The 26,273-nt window shown below is 35.7% G+C and overlaps 1 protein-coding gene across 5 annotated transcripts in view; it reads left to right on the top strand.

Annotated features, from left to right (window-relative positions):
- Positions 1–16,251, top strand: part of Pcdh9 (protocadherin 9) — a 1,035,266-nt gene extending 1,019,015 nt beyond the window's left edge. For all 5 annotated transcript variants that reach the window (XM_008832680.2, XM_008832676.2, XM_008832675.2 and 2 more), the window contains one exon: positions 14,149–16,251. In XM_008832680.2, the coding sequence (XP_008830902.1) occupies positions 14,149–14,522 (374 nt within the window). In that variant the 3' untranslated portion in view covers positions 14,523–16,251. The remainder of the gene's footprint in view (positions 1–14,148) is intronic.
- The last annotated feature ends 10,022 nt before the right edge of the window (positions 16,252–26,273 follow it).

Raw genomic sequence — 26,273 nt, 5'->3', positions numbered from 1 at the left:
CTAGTTTTCACAAAGAAGGAAAAAAAAAAAACCCACCAATGTTAAAGATTCTATAAGACTGATTCACTGGGATATTGCAATCCAGAGCCAAGTTATCTTTTGCTATCTTTTACCACATTAATAACTTTTCTTGCCCATCAGAGTGTCTGCCCTGAAACCTTTGCAGCTATCACACAATACACCTTGAGATGTATTAATACATCGATTTCCATCAACCGAAAACCCTGAGAATGTCATTAGGCAGCATCTCAAACTTGTCATGGTGTTTTCCCTACTTTTTGAAAAATGCTTTGACATAACTTTCTTTAGTCCTATAACTACAAAACTATGAAACTATTACCGTGTTGGAATCCAGCATATGGGATATCCTGAATCCATGTTCTCAGGCCACAGTGACTCATATTTGACTCCAGAATAAACTATCTCATTTCCTTTGAGGGAAGAGCTACATTTTTGCATGGACAGTTTCTTAAGAATGACTTCATTGTTTCACAATTTAGATCTGCTCTTTAAATGATGTTTCAAACTGAATAAGATTCACCAGTCTTCTCTCTGAAGCAATTCAATTCACAGGAAATGGAGAGCAATTCAGCCTACATAAGTATATGAGTGAATTTTTTTTTAATGAAAGACATCAAATACCATTAAAACAAATAGTGAACTCTAGAAGAAAGTAAATGTGATCTGCAGTAATGTAAATAAGGTGTTCTGAATCAAATTTGGCCAAAAATTGAAAGCTAGTTTACATAATCAATGAAAGTTGGTTTCATTAAATTGTTGTCATTCAATTGATTACAACATAAAATGCTAATGGGAAATAAATGGAAAATGCATAAAATTACCCGAGACAATTTTCTTTTTGGCACTTAGCTTCATTGGATGTGAAAAAGCCTACTTAGATTCACACAATGCCGAAGAAAGTCAGACAATATATAAAGAAGTGTCCCCCATTCTTTATGAGCTATAATGTCTTCCCAGATAGTAATATTTTTTCTGGCAGAAAACTGTTACCTGGTGTGCCCCTGTGTTTTTGTGTTTGGATTGTCTCCATTTGCAAATGTTGGCTTTTCATCTGTGATTAAAGAAAAAAAAATCCGTGTGAAGAATGTATAAAACATTTATTCCTTTTTAAATTGTTATTAAAGGGTTTGCCAAATTCTGCTGGTGGAGGGGTGTAGAGGTTTTTAAAATTAATTTTAAAGTTTTAAATTCCTTTTATGTGTAGAACTGTAATGCCTGCAAGTGTTTAAATGCACTTATGTAGTTCAGTGCCCAATGAGGACAGAAGAGGGTGTTGGTGCCTCTAAAGCTGTAGTTCCAGATAGTTGTTAGTCATCATGTGGATGCTGAGATTAGAATCAAGGTCTTCTGCAAGAACAATTAGTGCTCTTAATCACTGAGCCCTCTCTCCAGCCTTAGGTTTTTTTGTTTTTTGTTTTCAAATGTATTCACAATATTGTGCCACCATATAAAATACTGGCAAAATCTTATGTGCCTACTAAACCTGGAAATATGTATACTTACTTCAAATACAGTTTCACATTCCAATATATAATGTAATACAAGTGATAAAATAATCTACCAGACCAATAAATTTACATTATTTTTGACCTGCCTTGTTCTTTTCATTTGTAAAATGGAAATAACACTGAGGAACTTGGTTATCGGATTATATGAATAACACACCATAGCGATATTTAAGGAGTAAAAGATATAGAGAGCTCATGATTCAAAATCTAGTCTTTTCATTTTAATTTGCAGATAAGAGACTTGGAGCTATGAAATCTAAAATTACTTTATCAGAATCCATTCTAATTCATTGTTCTACTAGAACTCAGATCAATTTCTGATGCTCATAGAATTTGATATTTAAGGATTAGTTCTAATTTTAGATATTGTCTGCAACAATCATTTAAACCTCACAAGAACTGAAGCATTGAGTGAAAGATGAATGAATGGAAATTTCTCTACAAAGTAAAGTTTTCAGCAGAATATGGAATCTACATCCCTTACCAAAAGTCTCCCTGTGTTTAAATCCTTTTCACTAAATGTAGAATGACTTTTATTATATGCATATAATCTGCACTAAAGATTTTTATCTAACCTTGCAACCTAAAAGTTACTGTTTATAATGTAAACAAGCTTACTGAGCCATGTATTCCTCTTATTACCTGGGCATATTTCCTTAATCTCTCAGGGCCTCTCCTCACCCTCCACCCATAATAGTGTAAGAATCTATATATGCATGCTGTGCGTATCAAAGTGCTGCAGGCAGTGTGATTTTTGTCATTGCAAGCAATGAGAGAAATTGAGTTCTGTGTGTATGATATTCTAGGTCTAGGGATCAAAGGTCAAGATTCTTTGTAAGGGTGAGTCCTGACTTTCACTTTTGTATTTCATGCTGAATATACTGTTTTAATAAAAAATGAGCAAAGGCCTTAAGAATAGTTCTGTGTGACAACTAAAGGAACAAGTGCTTAGCAGTTTGTGTCCACTCTTGTTTTTAAAATGGATGCTAAGAGTCAGGCTATTTCTTTATTTAGGCATAACTCTAATGTGGCTTAGAAACAATGCACTAAGTGAATGGTGTTTGCATTTAAGGTTAGTACATCATCACATATATTAAATGTCATCTTTAGATTGCTGTGTTGGCTTTCTGGTACTGTGACAAATACCTGAGATAAAGAACTTAAAGGGAGGAAAGGTTCAATCTGGCCCAAAGTTATATACCTTTCAGTTTGTGTTTGCTTAGATGTATTGCTTTGGGTTGATGGCAGCACAGGCATCATGGTGAAAGTATGTGGTGGAAAAGGCTGCTTACTTTTTTGCAGCCAGGAAGTAGAGATAAAAAGAGGGTGTGGCACACTGAATAGCCTAACATCCTTTCAATATGCCACAACTCTAAAGGTCTGCCACTTCCTAATAGTACCAAACTCTGGTGATCACACTCTTAATCCATGAACCTCTGGAAGACATTCCAGAGGCAAACTGTTACATTTATAATACCTTGTCCTACCTTTTGATGTTGCCACCTGATATAATCTACAACATTCACATTTGAGAACTACACAATCCTGTTCCCCCCAAATCACAACTATATATAATGTTTTAATTAAGTACAGTTTTGTGTTGGCCAACATTCAGAGTTATGCTCGGGTACATGTGGCTGTTCACAGACTGGACATACCTGCTTATACTTGAATGTTGTTAACATGAGAAATTGTCTGGACATATTTAAAACAGACCCATTTTTGTGTATGTGTATGTGATAGATAAAGTAGATGGATGAATCAGATGGATCAGGAGAAAGCACCAGAACACAGATAAAACTCCAGATTCCCTTCTGGGTAGGGAAAATGTCAACCCACAGGTTGTGAGCTGGGGTCTTTATGGGGGGGGGGCTTCGGGGGATGCAGAAGGTGGGAAGATATTTTTTTAAAAATTAGGCGGGGGGAGGGCAGTAGGGTGGGACTTGTCAGAACAGCTTCAGTTAAAACCCACCCCCTTCTGTCCATCAGTCCCTCAGCCAGGATCTGGGTCAAGAGGTATATGTTTACCCTTCAAGATCAAAGGGAAAGCCTGCTCTGCTGGGTAAAAGGTGCAAAAAAGTCTGCTTCTCTTGACTTTAAAGACCAGAGTGCTTATCAACTCACTTCCTGCATTCTCAGGGGCTTGTGAACCCTTGAGGCCCTCTTGGGGAAGATGGTGGGGGGGAGGGTTCTGTAGATCAAAACCCTAACAGTATGTATATATGACAATGTATGCATTGTTCGTACATGTACCAGAGGTCAACTACAGGTCCTATTCCACAGGAGTTGTCCACCTTCTGAGACAGACTCTCTCAATGACCACTATAATTCCCAGGCATTCATGTGTTTCTCAATCCCTGCAGCTAGAATTAGGAAAACATCCAGCTTCTTTATATGCGTCATGGGGATCAAACTCAAGTCTTCATGCTAATGCAAAAAGCACTAACCTGACTGACCTATCTTTCTAGCCCCAGGATACATGCAATTTTAAAGATTAACTTTTATCTACAGTTGGCTGAATCCTTGGGTCTGCTGTGCAACTATTACACGATCTTTTACCTCTCAGTTTAGCATGTTCACCTAGCTGTACTATTTCATATAGTGATTATAAATAAATTAGCTGCTCTGATTTTTCACATCAAACCAATCAATAGAGAGTATGATGATGATGTGGCATATCTACAAAGAAAATATACTCTGATGTTTCTTTCACCTCTTTCCAGAATTATACAAGCTTTATTCATTCAACCTAATCCTTAAACAAGGTAAATCATTTTGTTGTTGTACATGGTCTCCATTTTTTTTTAAAGGAAAGAAAAAAACAAAAGAACCTGAGGGTAGAAATGAGCTAGTAAAAATATTGAATTTTGTTGTAGTGGTCTTCTACAGACACTGAAATTAACTTAAAATGAGTGGCTAAGAATATGGTTCCTGAAACCTTATTATGGAAAGAATGATTAAGGTAAGGAACAAGTAAAAAGAAAAAAGTTTTCCTCAGCATGTTAATAATAGTAAACACAAAGTAAAATTATAGAATAAAGGTCTGTGGCTTACTGTGAAGGCCTATTCCGGTAGAAAATAATTGAAGAGGTTGAGGCAAGAGAATCAGATGAGGAGTCTGAGTTCAGCTGGGGATATATTTTTCATGTCTTCCTCTTTTTCTAAATAACTCACTAAGTCCATTTTGTGTTGCCCAGATACTCATGGGTGTGGGGCCATTCAGTGGAACTGAACAACTTATCAGGGATCACAACTTTAAAAAAATGGTTCTTGCTATTATAGCCATGAACCTTTACCATCACCTCATCCAGAGGTTTGAGTTCCTGAGCTCCTCCCTGCTCCATGCTTATGTTGGACAGCTTTAGCATCAGCTTGATACACCTGGGCTGAGGGAGCCTCAATTGAGGAATTTCCTTCATTGAACTGGCCTGTGACCATGTCCATGGGGCACCTTCTTGATTGTTGAATGATGTGGGTGGTGCCACCCCTAGGCAGGTGGGCTGATGTTGCATAAGAAAGCAGGTTAAGCAGGGACCAGGGGAGCAATTCAGTAAGCAGTGATCCTCCATGGCCTGTGCTCCAGCTCCTGCTTCCAGGTTTCTGCCCTGAGTTCCTACCTTGAGCTCCCTAATGAACTGTGACCCAGGAGATGTAAGCTGAATAAACCATTCCCTCCCCAAGTTGGTAGTGGTTGAGTGTTTTGTCACAGCAATGGAGAAACAAACTAGGACAGAAGTTGGTACCAGAGACTGGGATATTGCTGTGACAGACATGACCTTGGTATTTTTAAGGAGGATTATGGAAGCATTCTGAACTTTGGGCTGGAAAAGCCATTGAATGTTCAGAGTGTGTTGCCGTGGAGCTTGGAACAGTTATGTTGAAAGAGTTGTGGACAATGGCGGCCTGGCCTATGAAGTTTCCAAGGGAAGCAGATGCTATCAGGGCTGTTCCTGTGAGATTTTGGATTGAGAATCTATGGATCTGGTCATCTGGGGCTGAAGAATCAGCTGTGATTAAGAAGAGACCAGAGGCTGAAGCAAAAACCTTTGATTTACTAGGACAATTGATGCTGGTTAGCTGGGGCTGAAAAAACAGCTGTAAGTAACAAGAGATCAGCATCACTGACGTAAAATCTTCTGGGAGCTATTTCATCAGGGTCAGCACACAGAGGGGACCCACACCTCCATCTGAAGCTAGAAGCAGGATTTGATAATAAGAGTCTCCTGCATGGTTCTGGTTTTGAAAGCTTGGAGGGGTCACAGAGAGCAGCTGAGGCTTGGCACTCTGAGAGGCCAGGAAAGGCCATAGGTGAAAGTTAAGCTTCAGTTGCAGTGAAGACCCCAGGATTGAAGGGGTCATGGAAAGAATCTGAGGCTTTGCACCCCAAGAGTCAAGAAGACCCCAGGTTTTTGGTGATGCCAGGACCATGGGATGACCACCAAGAACAGCAGTGGTTATTGAATTGAGCGGCCTGGGTCTGTGAGACGAGCTGTTTGTGCTGTGGACTGCAAAGTCAGAGAGGTAGAGCTGCCAGAACCCTTTGGAGTCCAGAAGATCATGAGTGAATCCCAGATATCCAACCTCAAGCTACTTTGCTGGACTTTGGTTTTGCTTAGGTGTGCCCGATTCTTCCCTTTGAAGACAGTACTTGTTTTGGATTTTACAGAAGCCCACCCACAGTCAAGAGACTATTAAAACAGACTATGGACTTTTAAGTTTTTGGATTTTTTTTTTAAGGACTGTGGCATTTTTAAGGTTGTACTGTCTTATGTTGGGATAATAATATTAACATCATATCTTGGGGACAAGAACTGGAAAGGTTATGGTTTAATAGTGATGTACTGTGTGTCAAGTTGATAAGGGGTCAATTGTGTTGGACAGCTTTAGTATCAACATGACACACCTGGGTTGAGGGAGCCTCAATTGGGGAATTTCCTACATTGGACTGGTCTGTGGCCATATCCATGGGGCACCTTCTTCATTGTTGAGTGATGTAGAAGGGCCCAGCCCACTGCGGGTGGTGCCACCCCTGGTCAGGTGGGCCTATGTTGCAAGAGAAAGCAGGCTGAGCAGGGGCCAGAGGAGCAAGTCAGTAAGCAGTGTTCCTCCATGGCCTGTGCTCCACCTTTTGCTTCTTGTTTCCTGCCCTGAGTTCCTACCTTGGGCTCCCTAATGAACTGTGATCCAGGAGATGTAAGCTGAATAAACCCTTTCCTCCCCAAGTTGGTAGTGGTCAGAGTGTTTTGTCACAGCAATGGAGAAGCAAACTAGGACAATGCTGGACTGTTGACTGGCTTGATCTTGTGTAGGTTTTCTATAGGCAAACACAGTTGCTGTGAGTTTATGAATACAATAATCTTGTCATATCCAGAAGACATTGCTTTGTCCCAGTCCTTCTTGACCTTGACCTCTGGCTCTTACAATCTTCTGTCCTTCTGCAATTTTCCCTCAACTGTGTAGGAAGAGAATGTGATACAGAACTTGTTTGTATGGCTAAGTGTTCACTTACACTTATTCTTTGTACTTTGACAAGTATGATTTTCCTCTATTAACCACTGTCCAATAAACAAAGAGTCTTCTCTAATGAAGACTAAAACTCCATTAATCTATGAATATAGGAACATATATTTACAGGGCATTTTAATACTATGTCTATTTAGCAAAATAATAGTAGTAGGTTTACTCTTAGAGTCTGTGAAATTGCCAGTAATAGGTTCTTGGCCACATTTAAAATACCAGTCATGAGTTTAGTCCTGTATGTGGTGGTTTGAATGAGAATGCCCCCCATAGTCTCCAAGTCTTTGAAAATTTTGTCCCCAGTTGATGGTGCTGTTTTGTGAGGTTTTAGGAAATGTGGCATTGCTGCAAGAAACACCTCACTGGAAATGGACTTTGGAAATTCTTAAGCTTTGCCAGATTTCCAATCACTCTCTGTTTCTTGTGCCTGCTTGATCACCTGGCTTTCTGCTTCAGTCACCTCTGCTGCCATGCCTCCCCTACCTTTATGGATGCTGCCTCCTGAACAAAAAGCCAAATATCACAGCAACACCCCAAGATCCTGCTACCACTAATATATTGTGGAACAGAGCTTGTATCCAATCAGAAAATAATTGGCAACCCCCATAACATTCACGCCACTATTTTATCTATGGGCATATTTTTCCAGGCTGGTCATCATTGTAATTCATAGAGTTCACAGCTGTGCAAGATTGTTGTTGACTGTTTTCCCCCAACAACCTCCTCAGTGCCTTATATTACTATGAAAGTTAAACAGCAGAAAGGAATCTTCCTTGTCAGTTAGCCTTGATATATCCATGTCCTCTGACCAAAGTTTGTGATGACTTCAGCATATAGGGTCTTGCTATCATGGTCTGTTGGACAACAGAGTAGTGGCGATACACTATATTTTTCATGTGTGTCTGAGATACCCCTAACCAACAACTGGCAAGGAGGTATCCTATACTTGGCACTGTACCTTTTATTTGACTACCTATAGCTTCTTGGATAATCCTTTGTGTAGGGTGATTCTGCTTAAATTATGTGTAAATGTGATAATTCATAAAATAGTAGACTTTATGGCTCATATGAATTTTTCAAATATTCTTAGTGTTAGTTTTCCCTCATTCCTCTTCATTCTACCCTCCTAGCCTTTAGACCATTTACAAATCCCTTCCCATTATACCCTTTCCCCCTTCCTAGAACATGTGTTCCACTAACCTTCCTATGAGATCTACTCACCTCCTCTCCCAATGACCACTTTTAAATTTCCAGGCTACTGCAGGTATTCCAAGTTAAAAATACATATCTAAAGATTCAACAATAGCATCCACATATACCTGGGAACATGCAATGTTTATCTTTCTGGGTCTGACTGTCTTAGTGTAATTTTTTTCTAGTTCTACATTTACAAGCACATTTCAGTCTTCTTTACCAAATTATCTCAATTAGTTATGCATGCTCTTACCATCAAGAAGACATCACAACATGACAGTGAGATATGTATTATATTAAAGGAATTTTTGATCATGAAAGTTGAAGAAAATGAAAAATTTAATGCTAAGTGATAAAATTGATCCAGTGTGATATGGAAAGAAATTTTGTGTTTTATAATTTGATTGTATCAGTTCATTTAGAAGTATGTTGCCCAATAGTAAAATACTCTGAGTAAAAGTCATTAAAAGAAAAGCCCAATTTCAGACAATATGAAATCTAATCAGGAATTTAGAGGACTCATAATTTTTGTTTGATTCTCATATCAGTTTCTATGTTTGAAGTTAAAGGGTTTCAAATAATCAGCTTGGAAAACTGCTTGTCACCAAGCCAGACACTGTTGATTTTAGCAGTGTGTTAAACAATGATGGAATGATCCTGCTTCCAGGTATAGCACGGTAAGATCAAGGACCACTCAATCATCCTTTTCTAATAAAAGCAGCATTCCATTCACTTGGTTTGGTTCACTGGTGAGCCTGCATTAGAAATCAGTAGTGGAGACTGCTTTCTGACAGCTGTTAATGCTTAAACTTTTGGAAAATGTTTTGTTTGGTTTTGAATGTGAAGGTGACTTGTATAAAGATGGAGAGACAAATATTTTGAGACATGATATAAATATTAATCATGACAATGTTCAAGAGGCTCTTTCCTGTGTGCGTTTATTTTTGCTTAAAAGCATAATCAGAAATTTAGTACAGTTTTATCAGCACTTGCATCCTTATAATTTCAAAACACAACAAGGATAAGTAAATTAAGAATGAAGATTTTACTGGGCATGGTGGTGCAGGTCTTTAATCCTAGCACGTGGGAGGCAGAGGCAGGGGGATCTCTGTGAGATCAAGGCCAGCCCAGTCTACATAGAAAGTTCTGACCCAACTGGGACTACATAGTGAGCGCCTATCTCAAGGCAACATTAACATGAATAAGAAAGAAGATTAAAGGTTTCAAAGAGGGACAAGTCATTTCAATTTTTAATGAAATTGTCAATAAGTGTATCATTATTAAAATCATGAAAAAGAGATTTCAGTTTTTTTATTTTTAATAGACTGGAAACAGTGCAATGATTAAATTATAGAAAAGTATTTATAACAGCTTTAAATCCTTACAGTGATTCACAATGTACCATGGAGAGGCCATTGCAACTTTTAGGAAAAAGAAATAAAGGTACACATAATCATGCATCCACACTCTAATACCAAACTGCACACAGAAGCATATAGAATCTTGAGACATCCTAGAAATCCAGCAGTGGGACATACATGAAATATGTTACATTGCAATAAATATTTGTAGCACAAAGTATGAATGCAAAATAAGGGGTTAATGAGATGGCTTATGTGTGAAACTCAGAGAACCTGAGTTTGATTTGTGGACCCACATGGTGGAAAGAATGAACTGGTTCCTGTACTTGTCCTTTGACCTACACACATACTTTTATTTTCTATGATATAAATCATTATGGTTTTGTTTCATTTTTCCTTCTGATATAATAATAAACACTAAAAATTATTTCTAGGCCCAAAGAAGAGAATAATTTGCCTATCTACTATCATAGCCCCCTGAAAAATCATACTGAGCCATAAATCAAATTATATTTTCAATGGAGCAGTTCACACTACAGCAAATTAATATCATACTTTTTATTCTTTCCCTTACTTCCCTTCCTTTCCTTCTTTCTATTCCCTTACTCCAGTTTCTTCCATCTTTCTCCATTACCCCTTCTTGATTCCTCTCCATCTTCTTTCTTCATTTCTCTTGTCCCTCCCTCCCTCCTTCCTTCCCTTCCTTTTTTCTTTCCTTCCTTTAATTTAGTGCTGTTTTAGCACTAGCCAGAAGCATGTCAGTTTTCTCTTGATGGGCATCTAAGCCCATTCTTCCCACTTCTCTTAGAAGATCTCACATTAGTGGGTCATTTATGTGTGCTAGTATCCAAGAAGTAGAAGTTATTCAAATGACCCTATCCATAGAGAGCCTTAGAAACATAGTCACCCCCCTCACTATTCATGCATGCCACCCCAAAAGCATTAGCACCTCTGTACCCTGCTTCCAGCCATACCCTGTGTATGGCTCTACCTAGGTTCTTGTTTAGAGCTAAAGCAAAAATTCTGCCTGTCATCCATCTAAATGACACTCTTGGTCTGGCCTGAGGATAGATATTTAACAGTTTCTTAAGAACCTAGGAAGGTTGTACAAGTTTATTTATAAACATTATCAAAATCTTTCAAATTCACTTAAGAGAATTCATTATGGATGATAAAATTCATGAAGAACAATGTTATTTAATGGGAAGAAAAACCTGTTACCAAATTAGAGATTAGCATAATATGCAAGATTTTAACTCTAAATGTCTTAATCTCTCAATTTTAAGGGGAACTTACAGAAACTGGGAGAAATGATATAATCTGATGTAAAGTCTGTTTGGTAGCCTGTAAAGAAAATAAAAATTCTAAATCATTTAACTATTCTCCTCTCCTTCATAATGTCATCCTTTTCTACCCTCTTTGTCCACTTCTTCTAAGGCAATTATGTTCAGAATAGATAGACGTTCCATTACAATACTGTATTTATTTTAGTAACTGTTTTGTTATATTCCTGGTGTTTGTCACAGTGCCTTATATAAGACATGTTCAGCAATTTTTATGGGCTAATAACATTAATGATTTTGAGACCACTGTACTCAGTTAAAGTGACTCATTGTGTCAAACTTCAGATATATGTACACTTATAGATAAAATATATTACATAAGGCAAATTTTAAAATAAAGTTATAAATTTTCCTTTTATGAGTTTAATGAAAATTTAATTCTATTGACATTTCTGAAGTAGATAATAACATTCTTTTTCATCTCAAAATATAACAAGAATGGGAAAAAGAATTACCCTATTAATGATAAAAAAATAAAGGTTAAAGGTGACTTTCCTGGCTTCAAGATATGTTACACATCAAATTTGTGATTCACAAGTTTATCTCCATTGATGTCTAAAAGGAGTGATAACACTTAACAGAAGTTAAATAATTCATTTATTAGCTGTCACAGTGTATTGCCTAGGAAAAGAATTATGTTTACTGTTAAGGAGTTTTGTTGTGAAGTTTGTGAAATCAGCATCTTCTCTTCTAATTACATAAAGTCTGCATTTAAGCAGGGATATCTTTAATAATCTCACAACTATTTCAACCCCATAAAATTTTAATTAACAATCAGCATCGTTCATAGATCATCACTATGAACTCCTGCTCAGCCCTGTGAGGCAAGACAAAGACTGATAAGCCATGTTCCTTTCCTTCAGTGGGCATTCCAGTGAGTTGAGACAAAGAGCAACATAAAGTGATTATATACACACAGAACAGTCCTGAAAAACAAAAATGGCATTAAGGTAAGAATTGAAAGAATTTCTTACGGAAATTCTTCAGTAAAGGAAGATCTATAGATGTCTTTAATGTACCTGTTACACATGGATCAGTGAAGTCATTGAAATTTGCTTGGGGAATGTGGAACAGAAACGAACCTTGAAGGAGCTAGTAATTAAATGAAAACAGGCCAAGCAAAAGGCACCTGCAAGCTCATGATCCTATTGCAAGGAGCAGTGATTGGTTTAAGTAAAATGTGTTAGCTTTGCGATTGCAGAGCCACTAAGCACACCACAGCGAACCTAAAAGTGAGAAATTAATTTGAACTTTCAGAGTGTGGGTTGGTTATAGGGGGCAAAAAAGGCTCATAGAGAAATTTAAATTAAATATCCAAGGAAGTATGTAATCATTGGAGATTTGGGAGAGAAATAGTTTAAAGCAATGAATGTGTGTTTAAACAAAATAAAACTGTTTGCATTTGAAGAGATGGGAATACAAGTCAGAGGGGAAGGAATTTGAAGGTTATTCTCAATAGCATATTTTTCAACATAAAATATGACTGAGATATGAGTTCATTTGAAATAGTGTGCTTTAGCCACAGGTTATCCACATCCAATGCATTCTGTGGTATGGCCTGTGGTTTGTTGCCTTAGACTTGCTGTTGCTATCTCTCTAAGTACTTTGTCACATGCAGAAAATAATTAGAAAATGATTAAGGCAAGTGGATGTAAATACAAACAGACCACAACCTTAGGCATTTAAAAATATTAGCAGTGCTAACATGGAATTTAACAAAGACTTGAATTCAACTTATTGTCCAGTTATTTTAGTTGATGTATAGATAAACATGCACACATATTTTGGTCTTTTTTCTTTCCTTTTTTTCATAATGTCTCCCTGCTGTTTTCCTCTTCTTTTGTTTTTGTTTTTACTTTTGTTCTTTTCTGTTTATTAATCAGTGTCTCATGTTGCCCAGGTTGGACTTGAACTCCGAATTCTCCTGTGTCTACCTCACATGCACTGGAATTGGGAACATGACTTTCTACTTTGGGAATTGCATTATGCCTCTGATAGTCTTACTTGTCCATTTAATTTCATCATAAAATACATTAGTAATTTCTAAGCTATCGTTTATCTTTTGAGTATTTAATCAGAAAAATAGCTATCAACAAAATCTGCAATTTATCCTTTAACTATTTGGTTATTGTATTTCAGTAATGGCTTGAACTTTCCTCTTTCAACAATCAACTATTTACTTTTAACATTCAGATTAAAGTGTATTTTAGATAACTTGTTGGTAAAAATTAAGAAGCAATAAATAAGTAAATAAAAAAATCTATGATGAAATTTTTCTCCTTGAATATTAGGCTTTGCATAATTCAATTAGCAATTTAGCCTCAAAAAATTTTGAGTGTTTGTTTGGATGGGTTTTGTTTACTCTATCATCTTTATTTTTGTGTTTTTGGATGCATGATCTATGTTGCCTAGACTGGACTCAAAGTCTTGATCTCTAGTGTAGCTGGGAGTGTAGTCATGTACCACCACACCACACACAGCTATTCTTCAATTTAATAAATTTGGATAATTTAGAAATTTATTATGTTAGAGAAACTAAACATGGTCATCAGTTCAAGTGGCTTTTTTCATTTACTTGTATTGGAATGATAACTAACAACCTGTGGCTTTCTCAAGATAAGTTAACATGGTCTTGGAAAAATATCTAGTTAAAATATTTAACAATTATTTTCATATTTCATAAAAACAAAACAGTAAGTACCTATGTAGAAGAAAGAATATTTGTGCAACCATGTATAGTGTTTTGATTTAATCATGCTGTTTTAAAAGTACTATTGTTACTTTTTACTTCTGCATAGCTGTATCAGTTACATATTCTAATATGTAATATCTGTTTTTCATAAGTTCTCAAAAGTTTAAGCTTTTCCCCATGAATCTTTCAAATATAAAGCAGTAATGATTCATATGCCATAGGATTAATAAGGAACTGTTATGTCTGTTTACTAATGTGTGTTTTTGTCTATCTGTGCTTTGTGTTGTATAGACAAATGGTGAAAGAATAAAAGAAAAAATATTTCATTGGTAACAATGAATTGTTTGCTTTTGTGCTCATCCTAAAATGATGAAGACTAATAACTCTGAATTGCTTATCAATATCATTTCACAAAAAGATGAGATCGCCATGCTTTTTTTTCCTCTGAAGACAATATTTTGAATGAGAATTCTAACTACTTTCTTACTTCCTCTGTCTCTTGTCCTCTACAGATGGACCACTAGGTCCCCGAGGATTAGCTGAAGCTACAGAGATGTGCACTCAAGAGTGCCTGGTTCTGGGTCACTCTGATAATTGCTGGATGCCTCCTGGCTTGGGTCCATATCAGCACCCCAAATCTCCTCTCTCAACATTTGCACCCCAGAAAGAATGGGTCAAGAAAGACAAGCTCGTGAATGGGCACACCCTGACAAGAGCTTGGAAGGAAGACAGCAACAGGAACCAGTTCAATGACCGTAAGCAGTATGGTTCCAATGAAGGCCACTTCAACAATGGGAGCCACATGACAGACATTCCTCTGGCAAATCTGAAGTCCTATAAGCAAGCAGGAGGTGGAATTGAGAGTCCTAAGGAGCACCAACTTTAAGATAAGGCTATGTGGGACTTAACAATGTTAATCTAAATAGACATCCTAATATTGTGTGTCGGAGCTTTATGTATTCAATAGATCTGTACAACTATGCCCCTTATAGCAGGGATATCCATAACTTTGTGTTAGCACCATGGAGGATACTATGTTTTGCAACATAAGAGAAGAGAGTTCTACTAGCCATGTGGTGTTTACTAGAATTGACTAAACTCTCCAGAGATCTCTCCATTGTGCAATTTATTTTTCTTATTGCATTTTATTTTGACCCTGGACTGCTGCTATGAACAATAGATTATGCATTTGGAGAGTAAGACAGTTCCATGGATTAGAATGACTGACAAAACATATCCAGTTAGAAATTTGTGCTCTTTTTGTCGTTGATTTATGCTGGGACCGCTATACTTGACATTATACTTCAAACAAAACTTTAAAAGATAAGCATTAAACCTATTGTGATGTTAACAACGTTAGTGGACACTTGTAAGTCAATCAGTGTTAAAGTATTTGTAAATAGAAGCAAGCTATTATTAACAACTTTTGTGTACTTATAGCATTCACCTAAAAATGTTGTAGCATAATTCTGTATTGATGGTTGCTTCTTTCCTTTATTTCAATTTACCTCTTTCTTGTTATTTTTGTTGTTTCTTTCAGTGAAGTGTTTCCATGTCAATAGTCTGTCTTGACACACATTGTTCAAAGGATCTCAAACATTTGTGCTTAGAAAAGGTTCTGAAATCTTGTTTCTTATGTGATAGTTTATGATGCCAGAATTCTGTATAAAATAAAGATGAAAGAAAAAATGAAAACTTGAAACAACAATAACAACAAACAAAAGACTTCTGCAAACTCTTGAAAATTCAGAACCTCTTTTTTTATATATATCCATATTTTCAGAGTAGAAAAAGCAAAAATCACTAAATTAGTTCCATTAGGTGAGAAAGTGATGGGAAAATATTATCCATCAAAAGTGATATAATGTCTTGTGCTTATTTCCATGCAAAACTAATATATCAAAATCAGCATATATTGAAGAAAAATTATTGTTCAAAAATAGTTTCAATTGGGCAAATGTGTGTCTCCAACTTTGTTGAAATGACCGAGTTTGTGTTGATTCTCATATACAATACTGTTGTTGTAACACAAGTGTTATTAGACCATAGCCACAAAATATTTAATGTGTTGTGCCTTCATGACGTAACAGAACATTTTCCAGATAGGGTAGTTGGGGGAAATAAAGGGATAAATCTCTAATTATTGCTGTTTAACTATTTGTTATCATAGTTGGTCAATGCCTGGCAGGTACCAGCATTTTGTCACTTAGGTCAAACCAAGGGAGTGACAGTTAATGTTAATAAGATCTCAGTTGCACGTGCAAACAAATCCAAATTCGAACATTGTAGGAGGTTTTTGTTAAGGCATGACAGATGATTTAAACAAATAAATAGCATGCAACAAAATGTCTTTATTGAAAGAAGTGAAAGTTATCTTAATGCCACGGTTCACCATCAATTTAAAAGTAAAAAAATAAAAAATTAAAAAATGTTTGCTAATCTGATAGTTAATTTGTTCTTACCAAAAATAAAATTACTTTGTAAATAGCAGTTCACATTTTTCCACAGTATAATGGAAAATAATGGGTAGGGGTGCATTGCTTATTGAAGTACATTTTTTGTCGGTTTGTGAGGGGTGTTTGATGACTTTGACAGAATAAATATCTAAACAATTATCCTTGTTACTGCTTTGCCAGTTCTACGTTATTTACAATTATTCAGCTCTTGCAATAAATGTTCTGAATTCCTGCTTGTAGTGTGTTCTTTGTCAATACACAAATTTATTACTGATCTATATTCTAATGGTTGTATAAATCTGTGTTTATAAAGCATCAAAGAAGATGCATTGGGGTGTAAGACCTATGTAGGGAAAATGTGATACAAAGTTAAAAGTTCAGTTTTTCTAATGGTCTATGAAATCATTTTCTGGGGAAATCCATGGAGGAAGTTACTTCATCTTCTATTCAAGATTCATAAAGATTTATCAAAGTGAAATCTCAAATCAGAGACCGGGCAAGCAACACTAATTGATCAGTGAAGTTGTCTTCTTGACATTTTGAGTCTTTAATGAGATTACATGAAACAAACTCTCCATTTCTTCACGGTCAGCCAACACAGAAGGCCAGTCTGGAGTTTTGACCATAAACAAAGGAGGGGTGGGACAAATTCATCTATTTGGTTGAGATTAAGAAAATAAACACAGGACCCTAATGACAGATATGTAACATGGCATCATGAGTGGGAGGTGCAATCCTAACCTCATCCCAAATCCACTGATTTGAAGTCCACAGTGATTTTCTTTATTCTTTCACCAAGAAACAGTGAATGATGATGGAAAAGGGTCACTGTGGTGAAGGCTGGGGTAACATTACAATCTGGGGTTGTATAGTTATTTATTTATTATTATTTATTTATTTATACATTCATTCATTTATTTAATGCACAGCCAAGCAAATCATTCCACTCTGCTTCAAAGAGTAAAGAATAGAAAGCAACTATGGTGTTTCCTTTCCACAGAGTATTTGGGCTCCAGTGGGAGGGGGTATGGGAGGGTGCCAGTGGGGACGGGGTAATAAAGATGATTAAGATTGTTTGAGCTGTTCTGTAGGAAATACACAAAATACTCAATAAAAAAGTTTTAAAATATATTTAAAATGTAAAAAAAAAAAAAAAGCAAATAAATGCCCTCTTTTCTATGAACTAACTGCCAGTTTAGAAAAGAAATTCTGTTCCTTTGTGTCTACAGTATTCCTTCTAATATATGCAACATGCTCTACAGTGATTGAGACATTCAGTTATATGCTCTGTGAAATTTTAACAGTAAATAACATCACAAACCACACTGAAGAATTTACTCTTTCAGTGAAATGTTGCATCCATAATAACTGTTTCTCAATGATCATCCCTGTTTCTTGGTCTGGAGACACTGAATGTTAAGAATCATCATTCACCCAGAAATGAAAGTCATTTATATAAACTCCAAGAACACCTGTATGAAAGGTAAAATGATTTAGGGAGTCTGATTAACCATTATTATGATTCTGTCTTAACAGTTTTCTGAGGCAGGTATAGAAATAAACTTCATAATGAATAATTGTTTCTTCACACTGAACATAAAATATACATGCAGAATCATCACTCGCTAATAGCCAGTGGTGTAGCTTTGCAGCACTGATACTATTCAACAAATCTCATTCAGGATGCCGTCTTCCCTTGTAGCAGCTAAGAATGGAGCTGAAGCCCTGAGCTGTTCCAGTATTTATTAAATTGTTGAAGAGAAGCCAAGAATAGTTAATTATTATTAGTGAGGAGCTTTGGCAATGAGGGATAAAAGGGATGCTTTGTGATCTCAATTTTAATGTGGATTCAGTGTGCTACTTTGTATGAGGGCAAACCAAACTTTGAAAAGGAAGAATGGTGTTGTGAGCATAAAAAGGCTTCATTGTTTTGCTTTGTTTCCAGCAGAGTTTATCTTCCCTCCCTAAAGGAATCTCCTTCATGGGTTCTTTTCAGAGAGACTGCTTTAAAGTTTTTCCAGTGTTCTTAAAGGCACAGTGATCATATAATATATCTTCTACACATCTTTTCCCCTTCTACAACTATGGGTATAAATTTCAGTAATACAGTACTGAGGCTTTTCAGTGCTCAGAAAATTAAAAATAAATTTAGTCCCTTAATATTAAACCATAAGTGTACATTGCTAAAATATGATTATCATAATTCTTTCTCAGTCATATTAAGTTCACAGAAAATAAAAATTTTCTATTATCTTGATACCACCACCACCTATCCACCTACTTTTAAACACTAAATAAACATCTTATGTATATGTATTTTGTTCTACATCTTAGCAAGTGTCATAGCTTCATCCATTTTCATGGTCAAATTTTCAAACTCTTTTGTTTACTGATATATTATGCATCTTGAGTCTTGTCTGGACCTAAGTGTATGCTCAGCGTATACTTGATAATTAAGTGAATGAATGAACTACAATCCCCCATTTCTAAGTCTTTCATGTGTATATCCTTTATACATGGAGTAAAAACAATTAGAACCTTCTTAAGCAACAGCCCAATTTTCTCTGTATAACACATTCTTCATAACAGTAAATGTGGTTTCCTTTTGGTTAAGGTGATAGGAAAATTGTACCTCTGACATTTACATGCATAGATACTCAAACATATGTACCTATACATACTCATGTGCATGTAATCATGACAACATGCATGGGAACACACATACACACATTCATGCATACCATACACACATGTACAAATAACATATATCACAGAAAATAAGATTAACAAATTTAAACTAAAAGAATATATACTTGTGTGTGCAAAATATATATCTACTTATGTCATTGATTCTGCCCACTTTCCAGGAACAGATTGGTTGTTTGATCCTGAGGTTATAGGAAACAAATAAACAGACAATTGTAACCTTCATTTGTTAGTAAAAAATACATTTTGCATTTTATTGGACTGCCTGCTACTTTATGATTTCTTACAATCAAATACATATATAATTAGTAAGTAAATAATTTTAATAAACACATGCTTTCAGAATTTAACTTGGATGAACATGGTGACACAGGCCTTTAATCCAGAGGAAGAGGTAGGAAGATCTCTATGAGGTGGAGGCCAGCTTGGTCTACATAGTGAGATCCATGCAGCCAGAGCTATAGGGAGATAATGTATCAAAATAAATTAATTTGATTTAAGTAATAGTTTCATAAAATATGAATCTCATATAAACTATATAGTATTCCACATATGATATATTATATTTTATGAACAGTGTTAGTGATTAAACATTCTAAATTAGGTATCACTTAAGTCATTGCTTAGTAGTTCCACTCTTTAGAATGCATCATAATGATATTTCTACTGATGAGCAGGCCACTCATACCACAGAACCTCCAGGTCTCCCTGTATATTTTAGAAAAAAAAATGTAAGCATTAGGAAAGGGTAAAGTGTTCAAAGGAGGAAAATATATTCCTAGTGCATGTCAAGAGGATAATAGTCCTGAAACACAAAACAAATACACGTTTAGATTCAACTGAGTGTCCCCACCTCTCTACCTTCTAATTTCTGTTCAGGATCTAAATAAAGATCACAGCCCCTGGCTATAACTCAGATGGAAAAAGCTAATGGAAATCTTACTGCTCAGTACATTTGAGTTAGCTAAACTTTAGTTACGTTTTATAACATGACACATGATGGAAAGTTACTTTTGATTGTTGATTTTTAAATAAAGACTTTCAAAAAGTTAGAGCTGTATTGGCATTTTGGGGGATTGCCTCGAAGAGAGCAGTAGAAATGATGCATGTTCCATAAGGGCTCAGAACCTTTTGGAGCAAAGTGATAGAGAGGCCACACATAGATACCATGAGATATAAGGTTTCCTAAGCAAAGTTATCTAGCTGCAAAGTTTTCATACTGAGACTCAAGAATATGGAACATTTATCTTCTTTTATATTTTTGTATCACCCAAATATCTGTCAACATGGATTGCCTATTTACTCAATAAAAATTTAAGAATCAAAACTTATTAACCTTTATTCTATACATGCACAGACATAAATATTCTAATGTATCAACCCAACTTTCTCATTTAGTTTCAAAAGATATGTGTGGTTGGCATCACCACTTCATAGGTAAGAAAGCTAAGATTCAGGAATACTAAGCAAATCTGATCAAGATCCTAAGCTAACAACTCTCAGTGCCAGCCTGCTAGCCTGAATGGGTGCCATGTGTTTTAATACTGCGTGAAAACACCACCTTAAGAAAAATTCAAACACATTTTGGATCTGGGACTGAATGATAAATTGCCATGCTTAAAACAACAACTAAATGATTTATTAACTAAGTAGGAAATGAGTGTCCTTCTTCCACTTGAAGTTTAGTGTACACGATGGATAATGTACTTTCTTAGAGGCTCATTTAACCATTTTATTAAATGTATATATGTATATTTACATACGTATATCTACACATATCTACACACACATATATACATACACAAACACATATATATGAGAGAGAGAGAGAGAGAGAGAGAGTTATATTATATGAAAACACCTATGCTATTCAGCCTTGGAACAAAACAAAACAGTGTAAAATGACACCAGTTTAAAGTGAACACATCCCAAGCTGTGTTGTTTGGAAATGTAGCTGAAATGAAACATTAATGAATTCCTCTTCTGTGTCCTGGGTGCATCTATCATCTTCTCACCTTTCTATACTTTCCTTCTGCTTCCAACTTTGGAAACATGAGGCAAGGAATAAAGTGAGCAGCAATCAGACTTCCATTGCCAATAAACAGGGAATTAAAATGAGACTAAAATTGGTCTGATAAACAACTTTAGCAAGCCCACTTTCTACTTCTCATAGAAATGCAGCTCCCATTGACATCAAGGGGATCTGCATGCTCACATGGAGAGAATAGGCTCCTCAGGTATCATGGAGGAACCTGTATGTTAAGCTTCGAAGCAAAAATGCCCTGTCTTCCTGAATCACCAGTTTTAATCAACTCTTCTTACATCTACAGTGTGTATTTTCCAAATGGTGAAATACTTTTAATTTGACAAACTAGAATCCTAGTTTACACATATAAAACAAATTACTTATAACACCAAGGTCATGCTGAGTTAGTGCTACTCCATTAGTCTTTCCCTTGTCCCATGAAAGGCTGATCATATATTTTAAATGTCAGCTCTCTGTAGTTCAACATGTACAGCACACATTTTTGTAGTAGAGTATGATGACAAATGTCATAAAAGATTAAATATAAACATTCAATTATAGTAGTTAAAATATAATTCAATAAGACATTACTTCATTAAGACATTTACAAATAGTAAACTCTAATTTCTATATTACACTTTGGTCTCTAATGATTTTTCATTGTATAAGGGCTTATAATTTCATATCAAATGTATAGAGAATGCGTCATTATTTATGAAGATAGTAATCACTATGGGAAAACAGCTATTATCAAGTTTTGTGGGGAAGAAAATGCATAGGAATCATTTTTTAACTGATAACCTAGGAATATTTTTATACATGCCATATGGAGAGAGCAATACATGAATATATATATACTCATATGTTTCTAGAGTGTGTTCTTAGAAAATTACATCATTCCATTAGGGCAGATTGATATGGTTTACATAGTTTGGGAATTCTAAGCAAAGATGATCTAACACAAATATCTATTTCTCAGTTGAATGGAACTTAAACAATGCAGTGCAGATGAAATGTCACTGGAGAAGAAATTATTAGGTAATGCATCTTAGGGGCTCAGTAATTAATTTAAAATGAGAGGGCATAAAATGAAATGCTTAACTATTTAGCTCAAGGTTGGTACTCACAGGGATATTTATTGGTAGTATTGTTCCTTACAACATTCCAATATTTATTCAAATTAATAAATGAGCAAAAGGATGTTTATCATGTAAGTCCAATTTAGAAAACTTGTGGAAGAAAATTTAAGGGAGATCATAATCCTTAATCTCATCAATCAAGTGATTTCTAATTCACCATAAAATTTGGCATTTTATATATTTCACACAATCACCTTTTAATGAAGTAAAATTGGGAGAATAATGATATTTAATTTACAAGTTTTTCAATAATAGATTTTAGAAAGGTGCTTGGAATATCCCAGTGGCACAATGATGCATGTTTAGCAGTAGCATAAGTAGTCACAGTTAATCCCTAAACTTTAATTACAAAATAATTTAAAATATACTAATTATAAAAATCATTACATATTACAACGTGTTCATCAAGATTTGACCTAACTCCAGAGAGCAGAGCTGCCATCTGATGACAAGACTTGAAACTCTCACCAATATAAGATTCTGAGCTCAATCCTTTTGCTTATGATTCTCCATTTCTTTTGAAATTCTTCCATCTGAATCCACAGGCTTGAACTATTCAGATACATTCTATACATACTCTAGCATTATCATGAATTTAAGTGTACACAAATTCATATGCCTACATAGATGAGTTTTGGATAAACAAATGAATCAGAAGAGGACTATACTTATTTTTCACGGAAGAGATATCAGGATATTTGTTAACCACAGCTATACTGGTTTCAGATGTCATATCTTCCAAACAGTGTCACTGGAAAAAATCTCTCTCTCTCTTTCTCTCTCTCTTTTGCTCTCTGACTCTATCATTCTCTCTCTGTCTCTTTCACTCTAGCTCTAACTCCTGCTCTCAACAGACAATTTATAGGTATATCATAGCTCAAGGAAAAAAGATGGTTATTATCTCAAAGTTTTTGAAACAGTGTCCCCTTAAAGCCCTAGCTTGCCAGGAACTCACTCACTATGTAGTATAGGCTGGCCATGCTCTCACAAAATCCCCCTGTCTCTGCCTCCCCAATGATGGGATTAAAGGTGCATACCACCATGCATGGGTGTTTTTAAATATTTTTAATATTTGTTTTATGTGTTTATGTGTGTGAGTGGGTGTGTGCATTTGTGTGTAAGGCAACATGCCATAGCATGGGTATGTAGCTCACTGGACACCTTGAAGGATAAAGGTGTCACCTTCTATAGTGTGGGTTCTGAAGATCAAACTCATGTTGTATGGCTTGGTGGCAAGTGTTTTTACCTGCTGCGTCACCTTGACAGCCCCTGTTTCTGTATTTTAAATATTACTTTTCCTTAAGAATCTAACCTCTCAATCTGTGTACCTTTATTCATCCCATTCATGCCAGTGGATCAGTTTCAAATAATGCACATCTACAAATAAAGTACAGCATTTTCTTTGACACACCAATGTATGCAAATAATCGGATGATTAAATACCACAGAAACATATCCAAACCAATTTTCCAAGATTCATTATGTAAGAGGAAGCTAAACTGTGTGCTTAAAAATTATGATTCAGTTCAGAAGTGGAATTTGAAAGCCGTTGAAGACCCAGGACCTAACTAGAGCTAAAAAATAATGGAGCATTGTTTAATTTGCCTGTTCCTGGAGCCTTGGTGAGGTAGTAGTTTCTAGCATATCTTCCTCTACATTTTGGCTTTAAGTCTGTAAATGCATTCTATACAAGCAGTCAGGGCAGTCTGTCTAAAATGAAATCTGGTCTCATCACTCCGGGATAAGAGTTTCAGTGCTCTATTACTCACAATCTCAAAATCCACCTATTTTGAAACAGCATGTGAACTCTGCCATCGATTGCTTGTCCAACTCTTCTCAAGGTACCAGAACATGAATCATTCAGTACCTAGGTAAACTGAGCTCCTTTGGGTTCTGCAACAAATTCTCTCTCTCTCTCTCTCTCTCTCTCTCTCTCTCTCTCTCTCACACACACACACACACACACACACCTATTGACCTTTTAGTATATTCTCTGCTCAGTTAGAACACTATTTTCATTCACTAAGAACCTAACACATTCTCATTATTCAGAGCAAACCTTAATATATGACTTCCACTACTCATAGATAATGAGATGTTATGACCCTTTCAATAAGCTACAATTTATCTCAATTGTTTGTTTACCAGCCTATATCCCTTCATAGACACTAAACTCTGAAAACAAAGATTATTTCTGTTACTTCACCATTGAGTATACTGAGCCTTTGAAATAGTAGAGGTTCAGCAAATGTTTTGGGAATCAATAAACATTTTTGAAATCATTTCATGATGCTAATCTAAATGTGGAGTTGCAGTACAAATTTGGTACTATAATGAATACTAAGATGATAACTACAGTGCTTTTTACAGAGATATCCCTAGGCGCTGTAAATACATTAAAGGCATTTTTAAACATTTTAGGGAATTGTTTGTTTTCTTCACTGATATTCAATGTTATTTATTTAGATTATTGTATTGTTTACTTTAATCTTTACATTTTTCTGTCTGAAGAAAAAATATATACACAATTTTTTATTAGGAGCTGATTTAGGCTTTTCTTCCTTTGCCAAGCCAGGGTTGTCCACAAGGCAAGAGCAAAGGTGATCCCCCATTTAGAAGGCGCATGCCTTAGAGGCAGGCTTCTCCTTGCTCATTGGCCTCACCTGTGAATGCATTTTTGCATTATCAAATATTTTCATATCGGTTCAATTGTTAATCTGTTTAGCCATTCCCACTAGCTGGGAAGTAGCTTAAGTTAGAAATGAACACTTTTGGGCTGGGAATAAAAGTGGTAGGACACTTGCTTAGTAAGGACAAGTTTCTGTGTTTGATCTCTACTGCCCTCCCCCCACAAAAAAGAAAATAGTCTCTCCCTCCCTGTCCCTCCTTCTCTCTTTTTATCATTCTTTCTCTCTTCTCCTTCCCTCCTTCCTTTCTCCTTCCCTTCCTCCACAATATTTATGGATGACTGCATTCTAAAATGAAATCTGAGGTGCAGTCACAGAACTGAAGGTATATGATGTGAAATGTCTACTAATATTCTGCTTCTAAAGTAGCAAGATGTCCTTTGTTTATACATGTCAACTGTCTATGTGATACTTAAAAAGAGATGCAGACATCATGTATTGGATTAGCTAAATAAGCCTTAGCTATCATCTTCCAACTTGATGTTGCAAAATATTTATAGCACAAGTAGGACACAGGTAGGAAAAGGAACATTGAATGGCATAGGGATTGAAAATAAAGATCTAGAAACCAAAGTAACAAAGAGTTCAAAAGTTCTGTTTCTTGTGTGATTACTGAAGTGAAAGACTTTTGAAAATAGAATAAGAGATATTGAGCTAGTTTGTTCCAACCTAACATTTAAAAACTTCCCACTCAAAGTTCTTTATTTTTCTTGTATTTTTCCTTCTTCAACTCTATATTATTTATAAATAATTCAAAAACATTTCAAATTTTCCAATTCATATATGAAATACCTAAAAATTATGCGGCAATTGCTAAATGGCACTATAAAATAAAATGGTTGAGCTGTGAATGTGAAAAAGAACTCTACTGAATTACAGTTGTTCAAAGTTTTATGCATGAAATACTGAATTATGAGTTATCAGTCATTTTTAAAAGGTGTATTTTATTTGAAATACTGAAAGATATTCCATAAGAGACAGTAATTTGAATGAAATGCTCCAATACATGGAAATCATAATGATTGTGCAGGGTTCAAACTGCTATTTTACATATACTAAGAGTTTCTCCTGATGCTTAAAGTGGAATCTGGATTTTATGAAGTTGACAAAATGGCAGGCATAGGATTTATAAACACATTCTAAGGCCTGTGGTTAACAACAGATTTGTGCTTGAGACTTACTTTAGCTTTGCTCTTGTGAGTCACAGACCCATTGACTTATGCAGATGTGAAAAAAATCCAGAAACTGTGATGAAGTCCTTAGGATGCCATGAGGACTCCGATCATGAGGAAAGTTCTTGACCTGTCATTGTTAGCCTCCTCCTACCTGCACAAAAGACAGCTGGAATCTGTCTTTAAAAAACAAGGCAGGGACTGGAGAAATGGCTGAGCCATAAAGAGCACTGGCTTCTCTTGCAGAGGACCTACTTTTGATTCCCAGCACCCACATTATAGCTAATAACCATCTGTAATTTCAGTTCCAGGAGAATTGTCACCCTCTTCTGACCTCCGTAGGCATTGCATGACATGTGTGCACTTACATACATACACTCATACACTTATAACAAAATAAAATAGATTTAAAAAATGAGGGTTCCCAACACTCTTTAAAAAACCAAAACAA

This window comes from Nannospalax galili, unplaced genomic scaffold (assembly GCF_000622305.1).
Source record: "Nannospalax galili isolate Female #2095 unplaced genomic scaffold, S.galili_v1.0 scaffold176, whole genome shotgun sequence".
NCBI lineage: Eukaryota > Metazoa > Chordata > Mammalia > Rodentia > Spalacidae > Nannospalax > Nannospalax galili.
The sequence above is the reverse complement of the archived record's forward strand: the minus strand, read 5'-3'. Positions and strand labels throughout refer to the sequence as shown.